At 37.2% G+C, this 23,041-nt stretch overlaps 1 protein-coding gene across 4 annotated transcripts in view; it reads left to right on the top strand.

Moving 5' to 3' along the window:
• CUL2 (cullin 2) overlaps window positions 1-23,041 on the top strand; it is a 71,543-nt gene that overhangs the window by 24,935 nt on the left and 23,567 nt on the right. For all 4 annotated transcript variants that reach the window (XM_086334648.1, XM_086334646.1, XM_086334649.1 and 1 more), the window contains 6 exons: window positions 2,481-2,575; window positions 8,527-8,632; window positions 9,336-9,418; window positions 17,126-17,222; window positions 17,319-17,429; window positions 18,916-19,078. In XM_086334648.1, coding sequence (XP_086190774.1) covers window positions 2,481-2,575; window positions 8,527-8,632; window positions 9,336-9,418; window positions 17,126-17,222; window positions 17,319-17,429; window positions 18,916-19,078 — 655 coding nt within the window. The remainder of the gene's footprint in view (window positions 1-2,480; window positions 2,576-8,526; window positions 8,633-9,335; window positions 9,419-17,125; window positions 17,223-17,318; window positions 17,430-18,915; window positions 19,079-23,041) is intronic.

Raw genomic sequence — 23,041 nt, 5'->3', positions numbered from 1 at the left:
TAATCAACCTTTTAGCTGCCTCTTAAAATCCTATGTAAGGTCTTGAAAATCCTAGGATTAAAAAGGAGAATGGTAAATGAGAAAGTACGACAGGAACTCCCCGTGACCAGTTATTTCGGTCAGTGTGCCATGCACATGAAGGAAACATCACAGACTTGATGAGCTGTGTATACGCATTGACAAATTTGCAGTATTTGGCTAATGGCAGCATTTCTAACTTATTTCAGATTAGTGATCTTATCAGGAACTGGATGAGATCATTTATTGTTTGAGCTAGAAACTTTTGACCACCTTTTATTAGCCCTGTGACTCTGGGCAACTCACTTAACCTACCTCACTTAACCTGGATTGAACTTTAAGTTCTTTTATCTATAAAATAGAGATAAAGTAACATAAACTGTGTAGTTGTCTAACCCTGCACATGACTAGGATGAGGCCTTTTTCAAAGAGTAATAAGTAGAGCACAATTGATCCTGTGATATTTCCCTTCTAATCTTTGAAGAAAAGCTAATTTTTCAAAGCCTGTTTTATCTGTTTATTATTATTTCTAAATAGGGTAAGTCCCTAGACTTAGAATGACTAGGTCTTAAGTCATGAACAATTTTTATTGTTTTGACTTAACGCGGTTGGTCTTCCATGTCTATGTCTTCCATACTGGTGGGTGTGGAGGCCTGACTGGAGGGGAGTTGAGCCTCTGTGGGTTTTGGTATCCATGGGGCATCCTACAAACAGTCCCTGCTGATACTCAGGAATGACTGTAGTAAGAAATTGTTTCTGGATTTATATTTTATCCCACCAGCCGCAGAAGTTCCTAAGGGGGCCCTATTCCCTAGCATTGTTAACACTGTGCCATGTCAGTCTCTCAGTCGTGTCCGTCTGTGCGATGCCATGGACCATAGCCTGCCAGGCTGTCCATGGAATTTCCCAGACAAGCATACTGGAGTTGGTTGCCCTTTCCTAATCTTAGGGAGTCTTCCTGACCCAGGAATTGAACCTGTGTCTCCTGCATTGGCAGGTGGATTCTGTACCGCACTATGCCACCTGGGAAGTGTGGCATTATTAATAGTGGTTGGGATATTTAATTTATCTACCACATGGTAGGCAAAAAAAGTACTGTTTGTCGGCTGTTCCTATCATTGTGAGCTTTAATTGTTTAAATCCCAAGTTTAAAAGCATAGCATTTCATCAGAGTTACTAGATGAGCATTGAGGTCAGGACTTGCCCAAGGTCACACGGACAGTTGATGGAAGGATAGTTGAGGTACAAGAAGGGGTGACTTTGGGAATGTCCGTCCTAGCCAGTGAATTTTTGTTGTTATACTGAATTTCAATTAAAAAGTTCAGGCCTCAGATTTCAGCCTGATTTTCATTTTTCAAAAAATAGTAGGCTTTTATTTTTATTTTATTAAGTAAATATACAATACCTTATTTGGAGAATGTGGAAAAATGGTCAATTTTCATAGTCTTATTCAGAAAAGTGAATAATGTGAGGTGATGACGTACAACTAGCAGTCTGATCAAAATTGATGGACATGGGGAAAAAGAGAGATACATGGCAATAGAATTACATTCTGTTTTAATCTGACCTAGTATTCTAGCCCAAGGAACAGCATCAAACCATTACATTTTGTTTTTTTTATCTTAGGAAATGAAGCATTTACTCTGTAATGTGGATATTTCATTTTCATCTCTAAGATTCATGTTTTTTTTTCCTAGCTCTTTCATTGTTACTGAAGGTAGTTAAATTATTTTTTTTTTATTTTTAATTTAAATTTATTTATTTTAATCGGAGACTAATTACTTTACAATATTGTATTGGTTCTGCCACACATCAACATGAATCCACCACGGGCGTACATGTGTTCCCCATCCTGAACCTCCCTCCCTCTTCCCTCCCCGTACCATCCCTCCAGGTCATCCCAGTGCACCAGCCCCAAGCATCCTGTATCGAACCTGGACTGGTGATCCATTTCTTATATGCTATTATACATGTTTCAATGCCATTCCCCCAAATCATTCCACCCTCTCCCTCTCCCACAGAGTCCAAAGACTGTTCTATACATCTGGGTCTCTTTTGCTGTCTCGCATACAGGGTTATCATTACCATCTTTCTAAATTCCATATATATGCGTTAGTATACTGTATTGGTGTTTTTCTTTCTGGCTTACTTCATTCTGTATAATCGGCTCCAGTTTCATCCACCTCATTAGAACTGATTCAAATGTATTCTTTTTAATGGCTGAGTAATACTCCATTGTGTATATGTACCACAGCTTTCTTATCCATTCATCTGTTGATGGACATCTAGGTTGCTTCCATGTCCTGGCTAGAAGGTAGTTAAATTAGAATGTAATCTGTAAATATGATATACAATGCTCAAATTATGTCACTTATGTAAGAACATTAGTTTTTGATAAATTTCATCGCTTACAAATGAAAATGACCACTGTTTTGTGAGTAAAAAGCGTTTTTTTTCTTTAGAGAGTTTTGGAGTCTGAAGAGCAAGTGCTTGTTATGTACCATAGGTATTGGGAGGAGTACAGCAAGGGTGCAGACTATATGGACTGCTTGTACAGGTAAGTGCACTTTCACTTTCACTCCCCTGACAGACGCCTGTGTTTGGTAGTTGAAGGAGTTTTTGCTTTTATGACCTATTAAAATGCACAGAACTGAAGCATTTCATGATGTATGGGCTTTTCTCTGCTAAGGGGAAAGGTCTGTAGTGCGGGTCATGTGGATATTTGGGAGCCAGGCCATGTGTGGAAACTTAGTCTGTGAAAACTGAAGCTGTATTTGATGGCATAGCTCTGTTTCTTCAGTTGTCTGGGACTGGGTAGCACGCATTAAATCTTGACAGATCTAAAGTGAAACTTGAGCTTGGATGAAACGTCTAGTGGGTCTAAGCCAGCACCCTCCTCCAGCGTGTTCCTCTTTGACTCCAGGATTCAGTATTTTGTGTCTCATGGAGGTACCCAGCCTCATCTCGTCCTGCCATTCCTCACGCCATTCTGTCCATCTGTCTGGATTGCCTTTCTTCCTTTCCCTGAGTGACTAATCCCCATTCCCTGCCCTGAACTTCTTGCCTCAGTCTCCTGCTTAGATCTCCTGCCTTAACTGCCCCCTCCTGCATGTTTCCACGGCCCTCTGGCCTGGTGCTCTCTGACTCATTCACACCAACACTGGAAATAGGTACTGGGGTGCACAGGCAGAATTGCATTTATTGAAGGATCGTGGATAAATAAAGGAATGATGCTGGCCCCAGAGGCCTGTGATGGCTGCAGTGAGAACTGCAGCCCCTTCTGTGTTGTGGCTTGGGCCACAGATGAACCGCTGCCTCTGTTTCTTACTGAGGAGAAACTGAGAAGCCGAGCTGACTTGCACATTTACATGGTGCTTTGCAGGAAGCCAAACCGGGGCCAAAGTATGGTCACCTCCTCGTGTTTGTCCTTCTTTGCTTTATGGGTTTTTTGGTTCCTTTTGTTTTTATATTACCGTTGGACTTTACTAGATGTAGGTTGCTTATGTTAGAAACTGGAGCTTAATTCTAAATAGCCAGTAGCTCTGTTTCTTCTTAGAAGAGTAAAATGTAATAAAACCAAACCAGAAACCAGCAATGGCTAACAAAGGCATGGCTTACTGTGGCTTTGGCTTTTATAAAATGGTGTCTGCCATCCATTAAACATCCTGACCATTTGATTTTTTTCCCTACCTCATCCACCAAAGTTACCTAGTCATAAATAGAACTTTGAGAATCCCTTAGCTGAACTATGAGGGAGAACAGAGGGAGGTTTAAGGATCAGAGTGAGGGCGCATGAGTGCCTTTTCACCTGCTGAGAAGCTGGGGCTGCTAATGTACAGATGACAAAAGAAAGCACTTCACCCGTGTGTGGGCAGTGGGACCCCTCAGTAGCTGAGATGCTTCAGCAAAGATCCAAGTTATTTTTCTGTTCTTTCTTAGTTTTCTGAGACAGCATTCTCTTGGTTCTTCTGCATCTCTCTTGACCAAAATCAGTTTGGTGCTGTTGAAATTAGTACTATTAAAGAACTTTTATTAAGTTTTATAATATATATGATGCACATATATATGTGCGTATGATAAAATCATATGAGGTGATTTTTTACAGTGGAGGAAAACTGTGGGTCATAGAGGTTAAATGTCTTTGCTCAGAGTCCCTGAGCTGGAAAAATGACAAGGGGAGAATTTAAACCAAGATCAGCCTGATCAACGGCTTTATTCTGCCTAGTCTCATTCTAGATAGAGACTGTCGTCATGTAGGTTCTATTCTCATTCACACTCCTTATTCTTTCTAGGATGATCTCAGTTACTCCTGGTTTTAACTATAACCTGTATATCGATTACCACCAAAATAGACGTTTATTTCAGGTAGCCTCAGCTTCAGAGGAGTATTCTTAGCTGACAGCCTGTACCTCTAAGGTGTTCTGTGGGTACATAGTACTGCTGCACATGTTTATCTTTTATGCATGTTATCTTTTATGTTTATGATAAACGTGTTATCTTTTATGCATACACTGCCTCCAGTAATGCTTATCTCAGTTAATGGTAGTAATAGACACCCAGATGTATGTGCCAGAAGTCGCTTATCCTTCACCTGAGGTTATCTTCTCTGCCTGACGGCTCTTGGTCAAATCCTCCAAATGTCTCTTGAATTTATTATTTCCTTTGCATTGCTATTATAGTATGGTAGTTCGACCTTTTTATCATTTCTCACCTGTTTATTAATGATAATGTAACCAGTTTCCCAGCTTTTGATTTCTAATTTAGTAAATTTCTTAAGTGCAAATTTGATCATTTAGTACCTTTCCACTGTCTGTAGCAAAGGCTTAGAGTCAATGGCTCACAGGATTCACTTGGAGTGTTTTGTTTGACCTCCATGTGGTTGGCTTCATGTGATAATCATCATTGCTTAATTATACCGGTAGACTGAGTCATGAGATCTCACGAAGGTACATTTGGCAGTAATTAGATGAAAAGTGTTTGATACTTGTTGGATAGTAGGTTATCCAGGCTATTTTGTTAGCAATCTCAGTCTATAAGGAAATCTGTATAAAAAAATGTAAAGGAAAAAAAATCAGTTTTGTTTCAAAATTATTTTTCAATATTACTTTGAAGTAATTTCTAGCCTCTTCTTTACTCTGGTTGATTTATAAGATGGATGTGCCTTAGCATAGGTGACTTAAGGATTCTGATCTTAAAGGAAAATAATAATGTTCCTGTCCCACTTTTCCTGCTACTCCATACCTGTTTAGGCCCTGCTGGCCCTTGATGGAACTGCTGGGACACAAGGTTACTTGTTTAGTCCTAAGTTGTGTCCGACTCTTTGCGACCTCATGGACTGGAGCAGTTAGCTTGAGACCTAACAACTCCTGAAATCTAGCAGGTATTAGCATGAGAACAGTTCTCGTAATGCAATTCTCTTAAGATAGGTTGAAATGCCTGATTTCTTAGAGGCTTCAAATTTACCTTTAGGCTCTTAGTTCTTGTTAGTTAATGCTGTTGGGTTACTGCTGGTACTCCAGAAAAGCAAAGGATAATAATTAACCACTTTGAGCCAGGACGAATTATAAAAATGTGTACTACTGCACAAGTTGCACCTGAGCAGTGAAGGTATTACCTGTGCAAAAGAGTAAAGACTATTTAAAGAATTTATTGGAAGCTATTTTACGATCTCATAGTATATATATGTTCGTTTAAAAACAAATGTGTGGTTAATAAATTCTACTGTAAAACGCTACAGTGACTTAGAAATTAAGAATCATGTCTGAATCAAAATGAACAACTACCCTACTGTTTTCAGTTATATCTATAAATTATTTTAAAAGCTTCTCTATCAAGCTTAAGCTGTCAAGAGTAGAATATCTGGAATGAGAAGGATCTAGATAATAAAAGTTAGTTTAAAATTTATCCCATGAGGGAAAGAGACTAGTGACTGGTCTTCTGAAATAACACAGCGTATGAAGCTCCCCTGACACAGGGTACTGGCTCTGAAATATACACACAGACCTTGGGAAGGGATCAGTGAATCCAGACTTCTGCAGATCTAGCAGCTTCTCTCCCAAGTCAGCAGTGCTAAGAAGTTTACGTTTAATATAGGAATAAGGGGGCTGCTCTAGGCTTCTGGATAGGAAGTTGGTATCCTAAAATAGTTTTCAGATGAATGAGAGATGCCAGAAATGGGAAACAGAGACCAGTCATGAGAATGTTGATGCGCTTGATCCAAACGAAGAGTCAACAAATGTATTGAAAGTGAAAAAAGAAAACAATGGGAGGAGGTGATGAATAGTTTAGAACAGGAGGACCAGCTGATGAAAAGGAGATAAAATGGAGCGTGAGGTGAGTGGTGCTCGCTCAATTCTAGGTAGGATTGCTGATGGCCATGGTATGCTGACCGGAAAAAGAGTGGTTTGGAGCAGAGGCTCTTTCAGAAAGGCACATGTAATGGTGCAGGTATGACAGTTAAGTTCCCCCTGCTCAGAAATGTTACATTTCTTCCTGTTGTTATGTCCTGCCAGATGGGTAAGCTCACCGGGCAGAAACTACATTTTTGTTTTCCTTTTTTCTGTCCCCATTGCCTTGTTGTACCTGGCGCGTAGTATGCATTTGGTCAGTACTCGCTGAATGAGAGAGGGAGCCCTTGTGAATTTTCTGAGTCAGCTCTGCCACTTAGTAGTGGATGGACCTCTGCCGAATTCTTTAAACTCTCTAAGCTGCAGTTTTCTTACACATAAAATGGGGATCCTAATGGTACCACAAATACCTGCCTCCTATTATTCAGCCAGCAGCAATGCTTAGGGCTGTCTCTGACGCGTAATAGGCACTCCATAAATATTAGTGACTGTTTTTATTTCCTGACATTCATGGCTTTTATGATCTGGCTCCAGGCTGCTTTTCCACACTTGTGTTCTACTGTTAGCTTTTGCCATCCATGCTTGCTGGAAAGTTACCCGTTTATTCATTTTGTTAATTCGAAGAAGTATTTTTCAAGGACTGCCTGTCTGCCTGCCACTGTTCTGGATACTGTCTGGCAGCCCTCACATTCTAGAGAGTATGTGTAGACAAAGAAAGAACAGGGTTATTTCACATGGTGGCAAGTACTGTGAAGAAAAGAAAACAGTTGTGTATCAGACACTAACTTCACAGGAGGGTGGGGAGTGAAGGCTGGTTTGGCTTGGGGGTCAGGTCAGGCCTGAGAGGTGTGTGAGCCAAGACCAGAGTGACCTAGGCCAGAGGTGCCTCCCTGCCCCAGAGAGTCTGGTTTCAGGTGAAGCAGGCGTTTTCTCTTGAGCTGAGGCTTCCTCTCTCTCTCCTGGAGTTCCCCTTTGCTCAGCTGGAAGCATGGTTGGAAACCCAGCAGGAAATTACAGGGGTTATAGTGAGAATGGAAGGGAAGGTTCATTGGTACTTGGAAGGAAATGAGTTTGTAAGCAGTGGACAGAAGAGACTAAAATGTTGAATGAAGCTCCACAGTGTAAGCCCTGGAGGCCAGAGCTTGAAGTGAGTGAGCGTGGGAGGGAATGTGTGTAAACGATTGTGGCCTTGTGCTTTATTATTTCCCATCGTTTCCTAGAATTGGCAGAGGAGTTACGCCGTTGAGATTTTTGTTGTCTTTGCTTTCAGTTTCAGTTGTCTGTGAACACTGAGTAGACCTTTGATTTCGATGTAGCAAACGTGTGTGTTTTAATACAGAGATTTCGTGGTTGTTGCCTAAATACTTGTATCGTCAATAGCCGTTTTCACCTTGGCAGAACCTGTCCAACGAATAGTTTTAGGAGGTGAGCACGAAGGGCCTTGTGAAATCTGGGATGGTGGCAAATGGTACTTGAGTATTGCGTACCCTTTGCACACATTTCCTTTAATCTTAGAACTCTGTCATCTCAGAGATTCTAAGAGTTCATCACAGTCAGTCTTTTTTTATAAAGCTGTTTCCCTCTGGTTGACACGGTGGTCTTAATTCTGTCCATTTTTCCTTCTACCTGTCTGTAACAGTCTACTCCATTTTCTTACCTAGTGATTGTGATTTTGTTTTTGGTTCAAAAATGAAAAGTTACATATTTAATGGTGATAAAATATAAATTAGAGAACTTACTTGAATTTGATCTTTTTAAGCATTTTCTGTTTAATTCTTTGCAAAGTGAACTCAGCTTATTTAAGGAGAATCTGAGAATGAGCAAATTAACTTGTAGAGGGTCTGACCCTTGGATAGCAGGTCTAAGAGTATTAGAAATTTTGGGAGCAAAACCCTTGAGTTTTTTTAAGTGGGACTGTGGTAATAGGATTTTTTTTTCCCCTACCCTAGAGGTCTTATTTTTTGTCTTTTAGGGCCTTGCAAAGAGAGTTTGGCTGATAATTTTTATCTTTTTTAAAAATTATATTTCTAATTTCTTTGGGGTGTATTACTGAACTATTCTGTAGTTGATTATAACTCTAAAGTTATTGTTCTAAAATTCCAAGTTATTTCTTTTCCTACTGATTTTGACATAGCATCTTGATAGTACATTTGTTTTTCAGGTATCTCAACACACAGTTTATTAAAAAGAATAAACTGACAGAAGCTGACCTTCAGTATGGTTATGGTGGTGTAGATATGAATGAACCACTGATGGAAATAGGAGAGGTAGGACATTCTTTAAAGACTGGCAAACATAAACCTGTTTTTATATACTGAAGTAACGTGATCCACTGTCTTCCTAAGAACGCTGAGTTAACTGTCTTAAAATTGTCAAGATTTAAAACATCATAAATGTTAAATAAATGAAATACTGTTATGATTTACTAAGACTTTCACATAGATGAGAAGAACAGAAAAGATGTGGGAAAAGTATTATTTTAATAATTAAATTAATGGTGGATGAATGACAGAAGGTTAATAGTTTTACTGTATGAAGAAGCTCATAAAATATATTTAGAAAATGTTGAGACTCTTATAGTTTACAATTTAAAAAAAATGTGAAGGACATGGACTTCAAAGAGAACCCAGAAGAGATGAAATAGAAATCTGTGGATGCAGCAAACTTATTTTAACTAAGGTTTTATAAAAATCATTTATTTCTGTAAGATTTCCAGTTAATGATAAAACCTTAATTCTGTTCCTTATTCAGAATGTCCGACATGTGAGCCAGTGTCATTTTAAATTAAGCCATTTATTTTCCTTATGTATATTCAGTTTTTATTTGAGTTTTGAAATAAAGTTATAAATACTTCTTCTGATGGGTATTTACTTTTACAAATGTTTAAAGCAAACACTTTAATTCACTGAGTAATTCAGTGAGTCAAATACTGAGTAATTCAGCCTTAATGATTTTCATTTTTCCTGGCAGCTAGCATTGGACATGTGGAGGAAATTGATGGTTGAACCACTTCAGGCCATCCTTATCCGAATGTTGCTCCGAGAAATCAAAAAGTGAGTGTTGACATCGATCTTCTTAAGTTGGTTCTGATTTGCTGATTGAAATGGTTTAAAATAGTGAACACTGGCCTGGCTGTCCACTGCACATAGGCCCTATTTTACTGTAATGACCCTCTTTTCCCATTTTAATACAGCCAGTATTTTAAAGTGGTTTTATAATCTTTTGGTTTTGGCGGGGGGCAAAACCACAAGATTTTACGATGACATATGCTTAGTAAATAAGTAAGTCCCCGAAGGAAGTGACTTCTTCTGTAGTCCCGAAACCTCTTGGATCCTGTAGGCAGTGCTGCTGAGTTCTTTGAACATATTCTCAATTGAAACCCTGATGACGATAACCTGCTCAGGAAACGAGATGCTTCCAGTTAGTTGGTTACCGTTATTACCAGTTAACTCATGAGGCAAATTTATGAGAAAAAGGCTCTAGAATGGTTGATTGTGCTTGTGGCCCAGAGAGGATGGCTTGTCCAAGCTGCTGTGTGAATAGATTGTGGCACAGTGTAAGTTTTCCTGTGGAGTCCAGAGCGGGGCGTCCTTGGCTCAGGTGTGGCCTAGAAGATTCTTACTAGACCCTAGGTGACTGGAACTGCTGTGAAGGGAATTCCCTAGACCAGTGAATTGCCACATGATATTGGCCACTCCCTCTGAAACTGCTTTCTTTAAGAAGACCCAAATAGGGAGTTTTTTTATGTGAGGGAAAAAAGGAAAGCATTTTTCTTACTGTGGGGCTCCTAATAGGAAATAAGGGGTTATAAAAAAAAAGTTCACCAAAAAGGATAAGACACTATTTTAATAGTTAATGTTAATACCAAATAGGAAGTATGTGGTAGGAATTAATAACTTGGTTTTTAAAAATGGTCACTCACACTTTTTCCGCTGTTTCCAAAGAGGATGAGAGAGAAAAAAGGCAGTGGAGAGGTAGGGTGGAACTGTTTTCTTCCTTCCTCTTTTCTCTGCTGAACTATGAATGACTGAAAGGGCACTCTCAACAAGGGTTTTAGGCTCTAATATAATTTCCTTTGCTAAAAATATCAACTTTATTCTTGAAATTCAGCTATTTTACAAGTATAATGGAAATATTATAAATTTTCTAAATGCACTTTTAATGAGTGTCTCTTTTGTAACAATTTTGATCCAACCTCGTAAATTTTTAAGTGTGATTGTTAGCTTGTTAAAAGTGAATTTAATGAAAAATTAAGGAAAGCATGACTATGTAAGAAAAACAGTAACAACTGTAGGATACTAATTCTGGAAAAGACATGGAGACCATGGTCAGAGACATTAGGCCAACTCATTTTAGTTTTGTTGTTACAGTCAGTTTCCTTTACAGTATTATTTGACATGCTTTACTAATATCTCATTTATTTTTTTATGTCTGCTTTATTAAGTAGGTATTATCTTACATTTTCTAGTGAGGGGTACTAAGGCTTAGTAATAATAATAAAATATGGAAACTGTGTACCAAGCAGCGATTGAAGTTTTATATGCTAATCCCATTTAATCCTCGCCACCCTAGGATTCTGGTATGATTTACCATTTATAATGTGTTAATCTTCTTTGAAGATTTCAGAAAGTTGAGGGCCATCTCGGCCTTGAGGTAAAGTTATCTGTCAGGCTAATGGAGGATTTTTTCAAAAGCAGAATGTAGATTGCAGAATTTTTTTGTTTGCTTAAGAGAGTCAGTGAAACAATTCTTAGTTTAATTTTTGTTTTTTGTGGTATCATTAAATGTGTACACACAAAATTTAATTGATAATCCAAAAGTAAAGTTGCTCCTTCTATATAAGGAAGAAAGAAACAAGTGATGGAGTCATAGATGGTGCATCATATTTTCATAGTGTCTGCTTTACTAAGGAAAGATAGAAGTAATTCTATTCATACAATAACTTGTCTTTTATAGTAAAATAGTAGAATGCCAGCTGGGACTTTCAATGTAGTAACAGCCTAACATTGATAATTTTAATAAATAAAATGCTGTAATTTCATGGATCTAAATGTTACAGTGTAAGAATGTGAAACTGGAGAGAAGAAAGCAGATCAGTTTTTTAATGCAAGTAAAAGGAATTGTTTAGATACTTAAGGATACTACTGAAAACACAAACTCTTTAATGTTAAATGAATTCAAAATTGCTTTTCTTTTTCCCAGTAGCTCTGTGTTAGCTTTCTAGTGTCAGATAGTCTTTGAGCAAAAATAAAAACTTTAAATAAAATTCTTTGTTCACCTGTGAATTAGGAGCAATTTATAACATAGGCTGCTGTGACTGATTTGTATTTTCTCTGACATGTTCATAGGCTTTTTATTCTATTTCTAAACTGTTAAGATTTCATTGAGGAAAAATATAGATTTCATTGAAGAAAAAATATAATCGTGGATAAAAATAAAATTTAATGTGTGTGTTAGTCGCTCAGTTGTCTCTGACTCTTTGCAACTCCATGGACTATAGCCAGTCAGACTCCTCTGTCTATGGAATTCTCTAGGCAAGAATTCTGGAGTGTGTTGTCATTACTTTCTCCAGGGGATCTTCCTGACCCAGGGATTGAACCCAGGTCTCCTGTGTTACAGGCAGATTCTTTACCATGTAAGCCATTAGGGTCTCATAAAATTTAATGTAATAGGCTTAATTCTTTCATATGTCAGTTTCTAAGAGAGGTTTAAATTTCCCAGCTCATTTTAGATTTATTGATTTTCATCCTTGCAGTGGCTCTTTTTGCTTTATGAATTTTGGGCCTCTGTTGTTAGTTGTATAAATATGAGGATTATTCTCTTCATGTTTTTTACTGTTACGTAGTACCTTTATCTATCTTGTGCTCTTTTTCCATGTTCTGTCACATGTTAATATTATTATAACAGTTTCCTTGGATTTTGGGGGATTTTGTTGTGTGTGTGTGTATCATTTAACCTTCTTCGTGTAAAATTAAATATAGACAGAGGAGACCATACAACACAAATGTATAGCTGAATGAATTATTGAAAGGCAAATGCGCTTCTAACTGCCACCCAGGTTAAGAACTGGAGCCATGCCAGCCTCCCCTGAAACCCTGTGTGTCCCAGCCCCTGCCTTTCTCCCAGAGACACAGCTGTCCTGACTTCTGCGCAGTCACTTTCCTGTTTCTTTATGGTTTTTTCACCCGTGTGTGCATTCCTGGATGCTATAGTTTAGTCTTGTTCATCCTAAAAAACATTTTAATCAACAAATTTCTCCTCCATCCTTCATTTTTTTTCCCACTTGTAATACATTTGTTCAGGAATCCTGGCCGTTTGATCTTTACACTTTCACACTGTCTAGATTTCTCTAGTTGAGTGTATGAGGCCCACTTATATGTGTTCCTTTGTCCTCTGTGTTTCCTGTAAATTGGCAGTTAAGTGGCCTACTCAGACCCAGGTCGGTTCTCCCTGGCAAACCAAGATATTTTGTTCTTTCATAATGTATGATTTTTACTCTTTTTTTAAATTTAAGCAGCCACTGATGCTAAATGCTGGCATCTTTTAGTTTATTGAGATTTGTAAAATAGTGCCACTTTAATCCTGTTGTTTGATTTTCATTTTTTAACTTGAAAAATTTTATTGAAATATACTTACCCTTGTCTATTATTTGGTTATCATATACGAAAGATGAAATAACTGCTTTTTTTCCTTTTCTTTACCCATTTGTCAGGATAATGAATTGGTTTGCTGTCATCTTCAGAAAATGGCCAGTTAGCTTTTTCCACCCAATATATCATGATGAAATGTAAAGACTTAAATATATTTGATGTGTTTCTATTGTCTCGATTTTATTAAAGTTTGAATAGCCTCTCTTTGGTTAGTTGGTGCCAGAATCTTTTTGCTATGACCATTGTCATCCTTGATAACTTTCTTGCTATCTCGTGTCAGGATGTTCCAGGCTTATCTTGTACATTTTCTTCCTCAGACCTGGCACCAGCTACTCAGTGAAAAACTTAGTTCAAAATACACAAGTGATATGTAAATGCATTCTTGAAAAACATTGAATGCTCCAGATCTTTTCCTCTCCATGGAGGTAATCCCTGTTTATCATTTGGTTAACTGTCTTTTCAAACATTTTCCTATGAATTTTTATATCTGTGTACAGAAATAAATACGATACAGAATATTTTTTGTTTTTTCAAGTGTATAATTTTTTCATTTTTTTCTAACTTTTAAAAATCGTTTATGACATACTGATTTATCTATCTTGATAATTTTTCTGTGTTTGTACATAAGAGATCTTACCCTCCTCCTTCTTCCTAAACTCTATATCAAGTATGGTTCTACCTCATTTTATTAAACTCTTCTCCTACTGATGTATATTAGGTTGTTTCCAGTCTTTCCATTAGTACAACTCTGAGTTCTGTTACGCACATGTGCAGCTTTTTAGAGCCACAGAGTATATGCATTTAGAATTTTGCCCTCTGTAAAGTAACTGTTCTTCCAAAGGCAGAGTATGGAAACCCATTTCTCTACCACTCATCAAGTCTTGATGCTACCAAATCTTGCTAGTCCGTGATTTCCCAATATCACCGGAGGTGCCCTCGAGTGGATACCAGAGTCTGGGTACAGACAGTTTACTTCCTCCTGGGACTACGCTCACTGCTCCTGCAGAGATGCACTGAGCAGCTAGTCTGCCAGTGAGCTCACTGGTTTTGCGCCAGCCCGCTTTCAGTAATGCCACTCCTCGCCCATCTTCCTTCATGTCTTCCACCCCCTTCTTGTAGCCGTCCTTTCTCTTGTGCATTTTTGTTTTTCTGTGCTATCTCGTCTTCATTCCATCTTATTTTCAATTTCTACAGGTCCAAGGCCTACTGCCAACAATGGAATATTAAAAAGTATCCTTCCTATCACTTCTCAGGTTTGGATTGAGGCAGGAGACTGCATTTAATTTTATCTTCTCATCTTAATCTCAGGGGGCAAATGAAGGTTTCACCAAGAGATTAATTTGCCCATTGTCACATAGCAGAATCAGGACTTATGAGAGTTTCAGCCTTTTTTTTTTTTTTGCTGCACTGGGTCTTCGTTGCTGCATGAGGGCTTTCTCCAGTTGTGGCAAGCGGGGGCTACTCTCTAGTTGGGGTGCATGGGCTTCTCACTGCGGTGGCTTCTCTTGTTGCGGAGCACAGGCTCTAGAGCACAGGCTCAGTAGTTGTGACTGATGCACAGGCTTAGTTGCCACCTTGGGCATATGGGATCTTCCCAAACCAGGAATTACACCTGTGTCCCCTGCATTGGCAGGCAGACTCTTAACCACTGTTACACCAGGGAAGTCCCTCAGACTAACTTTTTATGACCATCACAAACCTAGTCTGCCCTCTAAATGCCTTGGTTTTTGAAATCACACTCAGTGCATTTTTTTTTTCTTTTTTTTTTTTGGTCTCTTAGCTTTCTTCTCCTGCTTCCATTTTGCTCAGTCAGTACTTAAAATGCTAGCTTAATGATGCTTCACTCATTTACTAGGCACTGTGCTATATACTTTCTTGGATTATGCTTAATCTTTACCATATCCTCTGAGAGTACGTGCATTTGTTATCCCCACTTTACAGAAGGAAAAATCTCTGAGTACTAAGGTTAAGCACCTGCACAGGGTGACATATTAATGCAACCAGAACTTGAACTTAGGCAGTCTGACTCCAAAATCCGGGTCTTAAGAACTACAATAAACAATTCCTATAAGCTCCCAGCCGAATGATTTCATTATGGTTGTTGTAGGCATTTTCCACTTAGTTCTGTCACGATCAAATAATGAACCACATAATAAAAATTCTTTATATTCTTTTCTCAGAGCTCATCTCTTGGGATCACTGTTCTTAGATAAATCCAGAGCTTATTCACATAACCAGCTTAGTCATTGCTTTTATATAGTACTACCTTATTAGCATCATTTCAGTTTATTTTCATTATCTGTCAACTTAATAGAAATAAACTATAATGATTTTGTTGTACGTTTTGTGCAGTTATAAAAGTATGTGGTGATCTTAAAGATTGAATAATTATGCCTAAGGGTTTCTGAGTTCAGATGTTATTCTTACAGTAGAACACAACTTAGTCATTAAGCACTGGGAATATTGATATACTTTCTAGGCAGTACCTTACCAGATTCCTGCTTCTCTGGGCCTTTTGGTGTCAGAAACAAAGGGCAGGAGTAGGAGTGGGTGTTTTCTGGGTACTGAGCAGGGACAGTAGAATTTGGTCATGAAAATAACTTTAGGTAACCTGATTTAGATATTTCTCACTTTGTCCCAGACAGAGTTAGAAGGCAAAGAGCTATGTGCTCCAAATTGATAAATCATATCATTTTTTCACCAGATTTAATTTGGGCTTAAGAGGGAAGGTGAGCAGAAGATATGAGCTCACCTAGTGTTACCTTGTATGTATTTATTGCTCTTATTAGTGATAACAAAATGTAGACTTTGTAACCAAGATTTTGTGACTGTCAGAAGACTGTAGCCATATTAATTCAATCACAAAAAACTTTTTCCACAATATCCAGATTATTAAAGGAAGAAGGAAAGAGGCTTAGAGGGAGGTGGAGACAGGGAAGGACACTAACTTAAAGCAAAGGTTATTGCCTCAGTAATTTTCCTAAATGTTCGAAAGTCTTTCTATCCCAGTGTAAAACCCAGATGATTCTACTAGAAATGATGGTAGTATACTTTTCTGTTGCTTTTTTTGTAAAATAATTATTCATTCAAAGAAAGAAAATATTTAAAAGTAAGGTGGAAGGTTACCAATAGAAAGGTAAACCTTTGACTGGATAATGTTTTGATTTAGGCATTATTACTGGATTCAGAACCTTCCGGCATAGAGCCAGGCTGTGTTACTGTGGCTTTAGGCAAACCTCTTTTTTTTTTTTTCTATGTCTATAATTAGAAAAATAAAAAAATCACCTACATTTCTTATTGTGATTAAGACTTGCATCCCAGTAGTGCCCTTGACTGAGGAGGAGCTTATCAAAAGTCACATAATTGTGTCACTATCTCAATAACCGAGAAATATTGAGTCACATCTCAATAATTGAGATGATTTTAGATCCCTTTGTAGCTGTAAAAGAATATAGAAATATTAAAGCATATCTCAGTAAATTCTAAGTAGAGAATTACCTTTGTGGTTAGATGAAAGCAACTCAGTGGCTCTAGCAGATATCTTAGAGAACAATAGCTATTAGTCATTTCAATGAGCAAAATACTGTATTGAGTGTACTTTTGAGGAATGAGTCCCGTCAGATTACTGTAGGCATACTTGTGATGGTTTAAAAACTGGATTCTCAGACCAAATCCTCTAGTAACAGAGTTTGTGGTGAGTGAAATTCAAATATTCTTAACCACTGGTATTGCAAGTCTTAAATTGTTGGGTTCATAGCTAAAAAACTATGGGTTCATTGGGTTCATTGAATGGGTTCACAATGGGTTCATTTACTCTATTAAAATTGAAGAATTATCTTAGTATCAACATAGTATCTTTTAATTTTACAATTAAGCTTTTCTGTTGTTTATTGAAATGGCATCTAATGGGTACATTAACTGTCATAAATATTAATTCAGCTGCAGTATTAAAAATTGCATTTTAAGTATCGTGCATGCATTGATCTTTAAAATACTTCATAAATAAAGTGATCAGACCAATAGAATAAGCAGCCATGTTTTGGCATACTTTGGTATATTTCCATGGATACTTGTATTCTCAAGAATGTTTTTTGTTTTACCTTGTTTTAGTGATCGTGGTGGAGAAGACCCAAACCAGAAAGTAATCCACGGGGTTATTAACTCCTTTGTTCATGTTGAACAGTATAAGAAAAAATTCCCTTTAAAGGTAACAAAGCTTCCTTTAAAACATAAATTATTAGACCTTTAATTTCTTAGGTTGTTTGTTCTTATTTTTAAAATATGATTTAATTGATTTATTTAGTTTTATCAGGAAATCTTTGAGTCTCCCTTTCTGACTGAAACAGGAGAGTATTACAAACAAGAAGCTTCAAATTTATTACAAGAATCAAACTGCTCACAGTATATGGAAAAGGTAGGAAAGCATTATGTTAACTATTGTCATCTATTATATATCAGGTGTGGCTTATTTAATATTAGTTGTCTTAGTTAATATTTTCTTTTGGTGGAAAAGGTTCCGTTTTTCTTGATCAGTCATTGTTCTTGCTTGACATTTTCCATGAGAAAAAGTGCTGTTCCAGTTTTCATTGTGGTCAGTGCTTTCTGATAATCCTGATTAATCTAAAATTAATATATATCATATTCTTGACAAAATAATAAGCTATATTTTATGCTTAGTAATAAGAGAATAGGCTAAGTACTCTTTCTTCCTGTAAAATACAAGGAAAAAAAATAGTAAAAATATAATAATTCTAGATACTTGGTCTTTTGGTCTGTTAAGTTTGTGGAGACTAAGAAAAACTTGCATGAGAAATTTTAATCATTAAACCAGCACATTGATAACCATATTTAAAATGGCTATATATATTTTCTTAGTCAAAGAATAATCAGATGATAAATTCAGTCATCAGATATATCAGACATTTTAACTAGTTTTTTTCTTCCACAGTGCTGGATCTCAGGCATTTTATTATCAGATGATTTTTGTTAGTTTGTTCACCTTTAAGAAAAGTTTGAAGTGGAAAAGCTGTAGTGAAGCCTCCATAGGACATAGATCAGGAAATATCAGTACTTACTGATATGATACACTGGTGTCTGTTCCACAAACCCAGGTCCAGGAGTTGAATAATTCTCTTTTGCTTTGTCAGTGATTAGCTCCAGGACCTTGAGTAAGTTATCTGGGACATTTTCCTCCATTAAGTGCAAGTTACACTAAGTCAGTGGGTCTTAGCTTTTAGCCCTTTTTACATCTTAGACTCTTACTCAAGGTTCTAGATCCAGTCTTGAAAGGTACACACAGAGTATCAGTGATGTATAAACTCTCATCATTATATCTGACTCTCAAAAACAGGCTGTTGGCAAACACTGAAAACAGCTCAAATGTCTTTCAAGAGTTGAAAAGACAGGCAAAATGTATGTACATACAGTGAACTATTATTCAGACTTAGAAAGCAATAAAGTTCTGACACAGGCTGCAGCATGGATTAACTTTGAAGACATTATGCTGAATTGAAGAAGCCAGACACAAAAGAACAAATATCTTAGGGTTTAACTTATACAAAATGTCTAGAATAGACAAAGTCAGAGAGGCAGAAAGTAGATCAAAAGTTTTTGGGAGGGTAGAACAGGGAGGTATAGCGTAATGGTTTCTGAGCTTCTGTTGGGTGTAATGAAAAAGTTTTGGGAATAGACAGTTGTGCAACATTGTAAATGCAATTAATATAAGGCAGTGCTGAAGTGTAGCTTAAATAAGATTTTGAAATGATTTATGGAATGGAACTTTGAATTGTGAATAGAATTATATAAATAATTCTATTTGTTAATTTGCCATGTAAGTTGCTTACTGATATTTCAGGTGTTTTCACATAGTAGTTCATGACTGTAAGAATATATTTCTAAAGGTTCTAGGTAGATTAAAAGATGAAGAAATTCGGTGTCGAAAATACTTACATCCAAGTTCATATACTAAAGTGATTCACGAATGTCAACAACGAATGGTAGCAGACCACTTACAGTTCTTACACGCAGAATGTCATAATATCATCCGACAAGAAAAAAAAAATGGTAAGTGATACCAAACATCAATAGGAATAGGAGTGAAATTATAAACCCACTTTTTATATCATCTTCCAAGCCTCCTTAGGCTTCAAACATATTTAAGTAGTATGTTGATACGTTTTTCAATATGCCTTTTTACAGATTATTAATTATCTATTTTAAAAGACTGTTTGGAAAAATATATTTTCAAACTATTTTCTAAAGTCAAAAGAAAAACTGGGAAAGTGTGTTTGCACATTTTAAAAAACCACAGGGACTAATTTCTTTAATACATTAAGAATTTCTAGAAGGAGAAAAAACAAAGAACATGAAAGGGAAATAAAAGTAGATTTTAAATATTTGAAGATGCTCAGCCTCAGTCAAAATAGAAATACAAAGTAAAGATACGAGATGTTAACAATAAGCAGTGAAAAAATGGAATTTTTTTCAAAAAAAGCAATGAGAATTTTTCAATAATAGGGAATAAATCTAACAAGATATGTGCCAGACTCACACAGAAAGCTGAACATCGTTGAAAGCAGCATTGATAGATCCAGGGCAAGCTTTGCAAAACCCAAGATTAATTTTAAACTCTGAAAGTTACACTGTTAGCCTGAACGGTCAAGACAGTTTTGAAGAGCACAGTGAGAAACCTTTGCAGGATAGCGTGACTTCTAAAAATTACAGTAATTAAGAAAAGGAAGTGGCACAAGGGTAGTCAAAGTGACCAGTGGAATAAAATAAAAAGCCAGGAAATAACTCATGCATACAAAGATACTTACTTCATTTAAGACCAAGGCAGCCTGCAGAGCAGTGGGTGAAAGATAGTTTTTTGAACACACAGTACCAGGTCCATTGGATAACCAGTTGGGAAAGAAGTGAAATTTGATCACTACTTCAAACACTGTATACAGAGTCAGTCAATTCACCTTGGGCTTTTGATCTCAGTATAAAGCAGTAATGCTTCCAGAAGATAGCATAGAATAACTTCAGGACTTGGGGGTAGAGAAAGATAATTTAAATGAGACACAGAAAGCACTAACCACAGGGAAAGATGATCAAGTTTATTACTTTATCATTAAAAGGCTTAAACTCAATACAAAACCATAAGACCATTGGATCATCAAAAGAGCATCACAATAACAATCATAGGACAAAGGAACCAAGAATACACAGTGTGGAAAGGACAGTGTCTTTAATAAATGTTTTTGAAAAAACTGGATGACTGACTTAATGCCATACACAAAAATTAACTCAAAATGAATTAAACACTGTAACTTAAGACCTGAAACTATAAAACTCCTAGAAGAAAGCAAAGGTGATAAGCTTCTTGATACTTGTCTTAGTGATGATATTTTGAATCTGACACTAAAGTGAAAGTGAAAGCCGCTCAGTTGTGTTCTACTCTTTGTGACCCCATGGACTATCCATGGATTCTCCAGGCCAGAATACTGGAATGGGTAGCATTTCCCTTCTCCAGGGGATTTTCCCAACCCAGGGATCAAACCCAGGTCTCCCACATTGCAGGCGGATTCTTTACCAGCTGAGCCACAAGGGAAGCAAAAATAAACATGGGGTTCTGCATCAAACTAAAAAGCTGCCCAGCAAAGGGAACCATTAACAAAATGGAAAAGCGACTTACTGAATGGAAAAAATCACATATCTGATAAAGGACTCATACAACTCAATAGCAAAAAAAATTGATTGAAAAATGAGCAGAAGACCTGAATAGGCATTTTTCTAAAGAAGAACTCCAAATGGCCAACAGGTACATGAAAAGGTGCTCACCATCGTTAATCATCAGGGAAATAAAAATCCAAGCACAGTGAGGTACTATCTGGCACCTGTTAGCATGGCCATTATCCAAAAGACTAGAAATAACAGATGTTGGCAAGGATATAAAGAAAAGGGAGCTCTCATGTACTGTTGGTGAGAATGAAAATTGGTGGAGCCACAATGAAGAACAGTACGGAGGTTTCTCACAAAAAGTAAAACTTTCATGTGATTTAGCAATTCTGCCTCTGGGTATTTATCCAAAAAGAAAAAGAAAAAAAAAAAAAAACGCTAAAAAAGATAGAGGCATCCCAATGTTCATTGCAGCATTATTTACAAGAGCCAAAATAAGGAAACAAGTGTCTGTCAATAGGTGAGTGGATGAAAATAAACACACAAACACATAGATATCATTCAGCTATGTAAACAAAATGAAGTATTGCTAATTTGTAACAACATGGAAGGCTCTCCAGGGCATTGTGCTAAGTGAATTGTCAGACAAAGACAAATACTGGGAGATCTCACTTATATATGGAATCTAAAAAGCAAAACAAGTGAGCTCATTGATACAGAGAACAGATACGGTGGTTGCTGAAGTCAAGGTGGATGGGTGAAGGGAGTCAAGAAGTTTAGTAACTTCCAGTTACTAAAAAAAGAAAATAAGTCATGGGGATATAATAATATGTAGCATGGTGACTGGTTAATAATACTGTGTTACATATTTGAAAGTTGCTAAGAGAATAGATTTTAAAAGTTCTCATCACAGGAAAAAAAAGTTATAAATATGTATGGTGAAAGATGTTAACTCGACTGTAATGATCATTTTGCAGTATATAACAATATTGAAAATCATTTTGTTATAATCCTTAAAACTAATATATGTCAGTTACACTTGAAAAAAAGACAGTCATAGGGTTATATATTTGCAATTGTTGAAAAAGGTTTATGTCCAAAATATAAAATAATTAGGACATTTGAACAAGCACTGCAGAATATATATATATATATACACACATATATATATATATCCAGATGGCCAATAAACATATAAAAAAAAATCTCTCAATCTCACTAAAACAGAAATACAAATTAAAATCACACTAAGGTATCAGTAATTAATCACATTTTGATATAAAATGAAAAAGACTGAAAACAATAAGTGTTTGGAAGTGTATAGAGTAATAGGAACTTGTTATACATCGGACGTAGAGTATAAATTGATGTAGCCACCTTGAAACTCTTGACAGTGAGTAGCCACTAACACTGAATAAACATATCTCTTAGGATCCAGCCATTGCTCTCCTAGGTGTTAAAGCCCCCACCCAAAATGCATGCATACGTGCACAGAAGAATATGTGCAAGCATGCTCACAACAGCATTGTTTGTAATAGCCCCAGTCTGGAAGCAGTGCAGACGTCCTGTAGCTGTAGAATGAATAAAGTGCCACACAGAGATACGATGGAATGTTAAAGAAGAGTGGAAAGGAACACCTGAGAGCTGCGTACAACTCAGATGAACCTTTTATATTGAACCAAAGAAACCAAACATGAAAGAATTGGATGATCTCGTTCTTCGTTTCAAACAGGCAGATCGAATCTGTGGTGTAGTTGAATAGTGTTGTGATGACCGTGATTACCGTTGTGGAAGAGCAGGAGGAGTAGGGAAGGCAAGGGGGCTTCCTGGAGGAGGTTGTGTCCATTTCCTACTGTGGGTGGTGAGAACCTGGCTGGGGAGGGGGGTCACTTGTGGTAATTCATTGAGCTATACACTTAGGGATTGTATACTCTTCCATATGTATGTTATACTTCAATAAAAAGTTTAAAATAAAATCCACTACACTGAGATGTCATTTTGCACCTCTCCGTGTGAAGATCAAAGCATTTGTTGACAGAGCTCCCGGCTGCTGGGGGCTCTGTCTACAAGGTCCTTCTGTAAGACAGCTTTTGCACAGCAGCCCCACTTCTGGAAATTTATACTATAGATACTCTTGTCCATATGCAGGATTGTTAATTGTAACAATGTAAATATCAAAAGATTGGAAACAACCAAATTCTCATTCGTTGTTAAATAATTGTCGTATGGCTGTCAAATGGAGTGTTGCTGCTGCTAAGTCGCGTCAGTCGTGTCCGACTCTGTGTGGCCCCATAGGCGGCAGCCCACCAAGGCTCCTCTGTCCCTGGGATTCTCCAGGCAAGAATACTGGAGTGGGTTGCCATT

Source organism: Bos grunniens, chromosome 13 (assembly GCF_055505025.1).
Source record: "Bos grunniens cultivar Pamir isolate PY7600 chromosome 13, Bosgru_T2T1.0, whole genome shotgun sequence".
In the NCBI taxonomy this organism is placed as follows: domain Eukaryota; kingdom Metazoa; phylum Chordata; class Mammalia; order Artiodactyla; family Bovidae; genus Bos; species Bos grunniens.
This window is presented reverse-complemented; position numbering and strand designations above follow the sequence as displayed.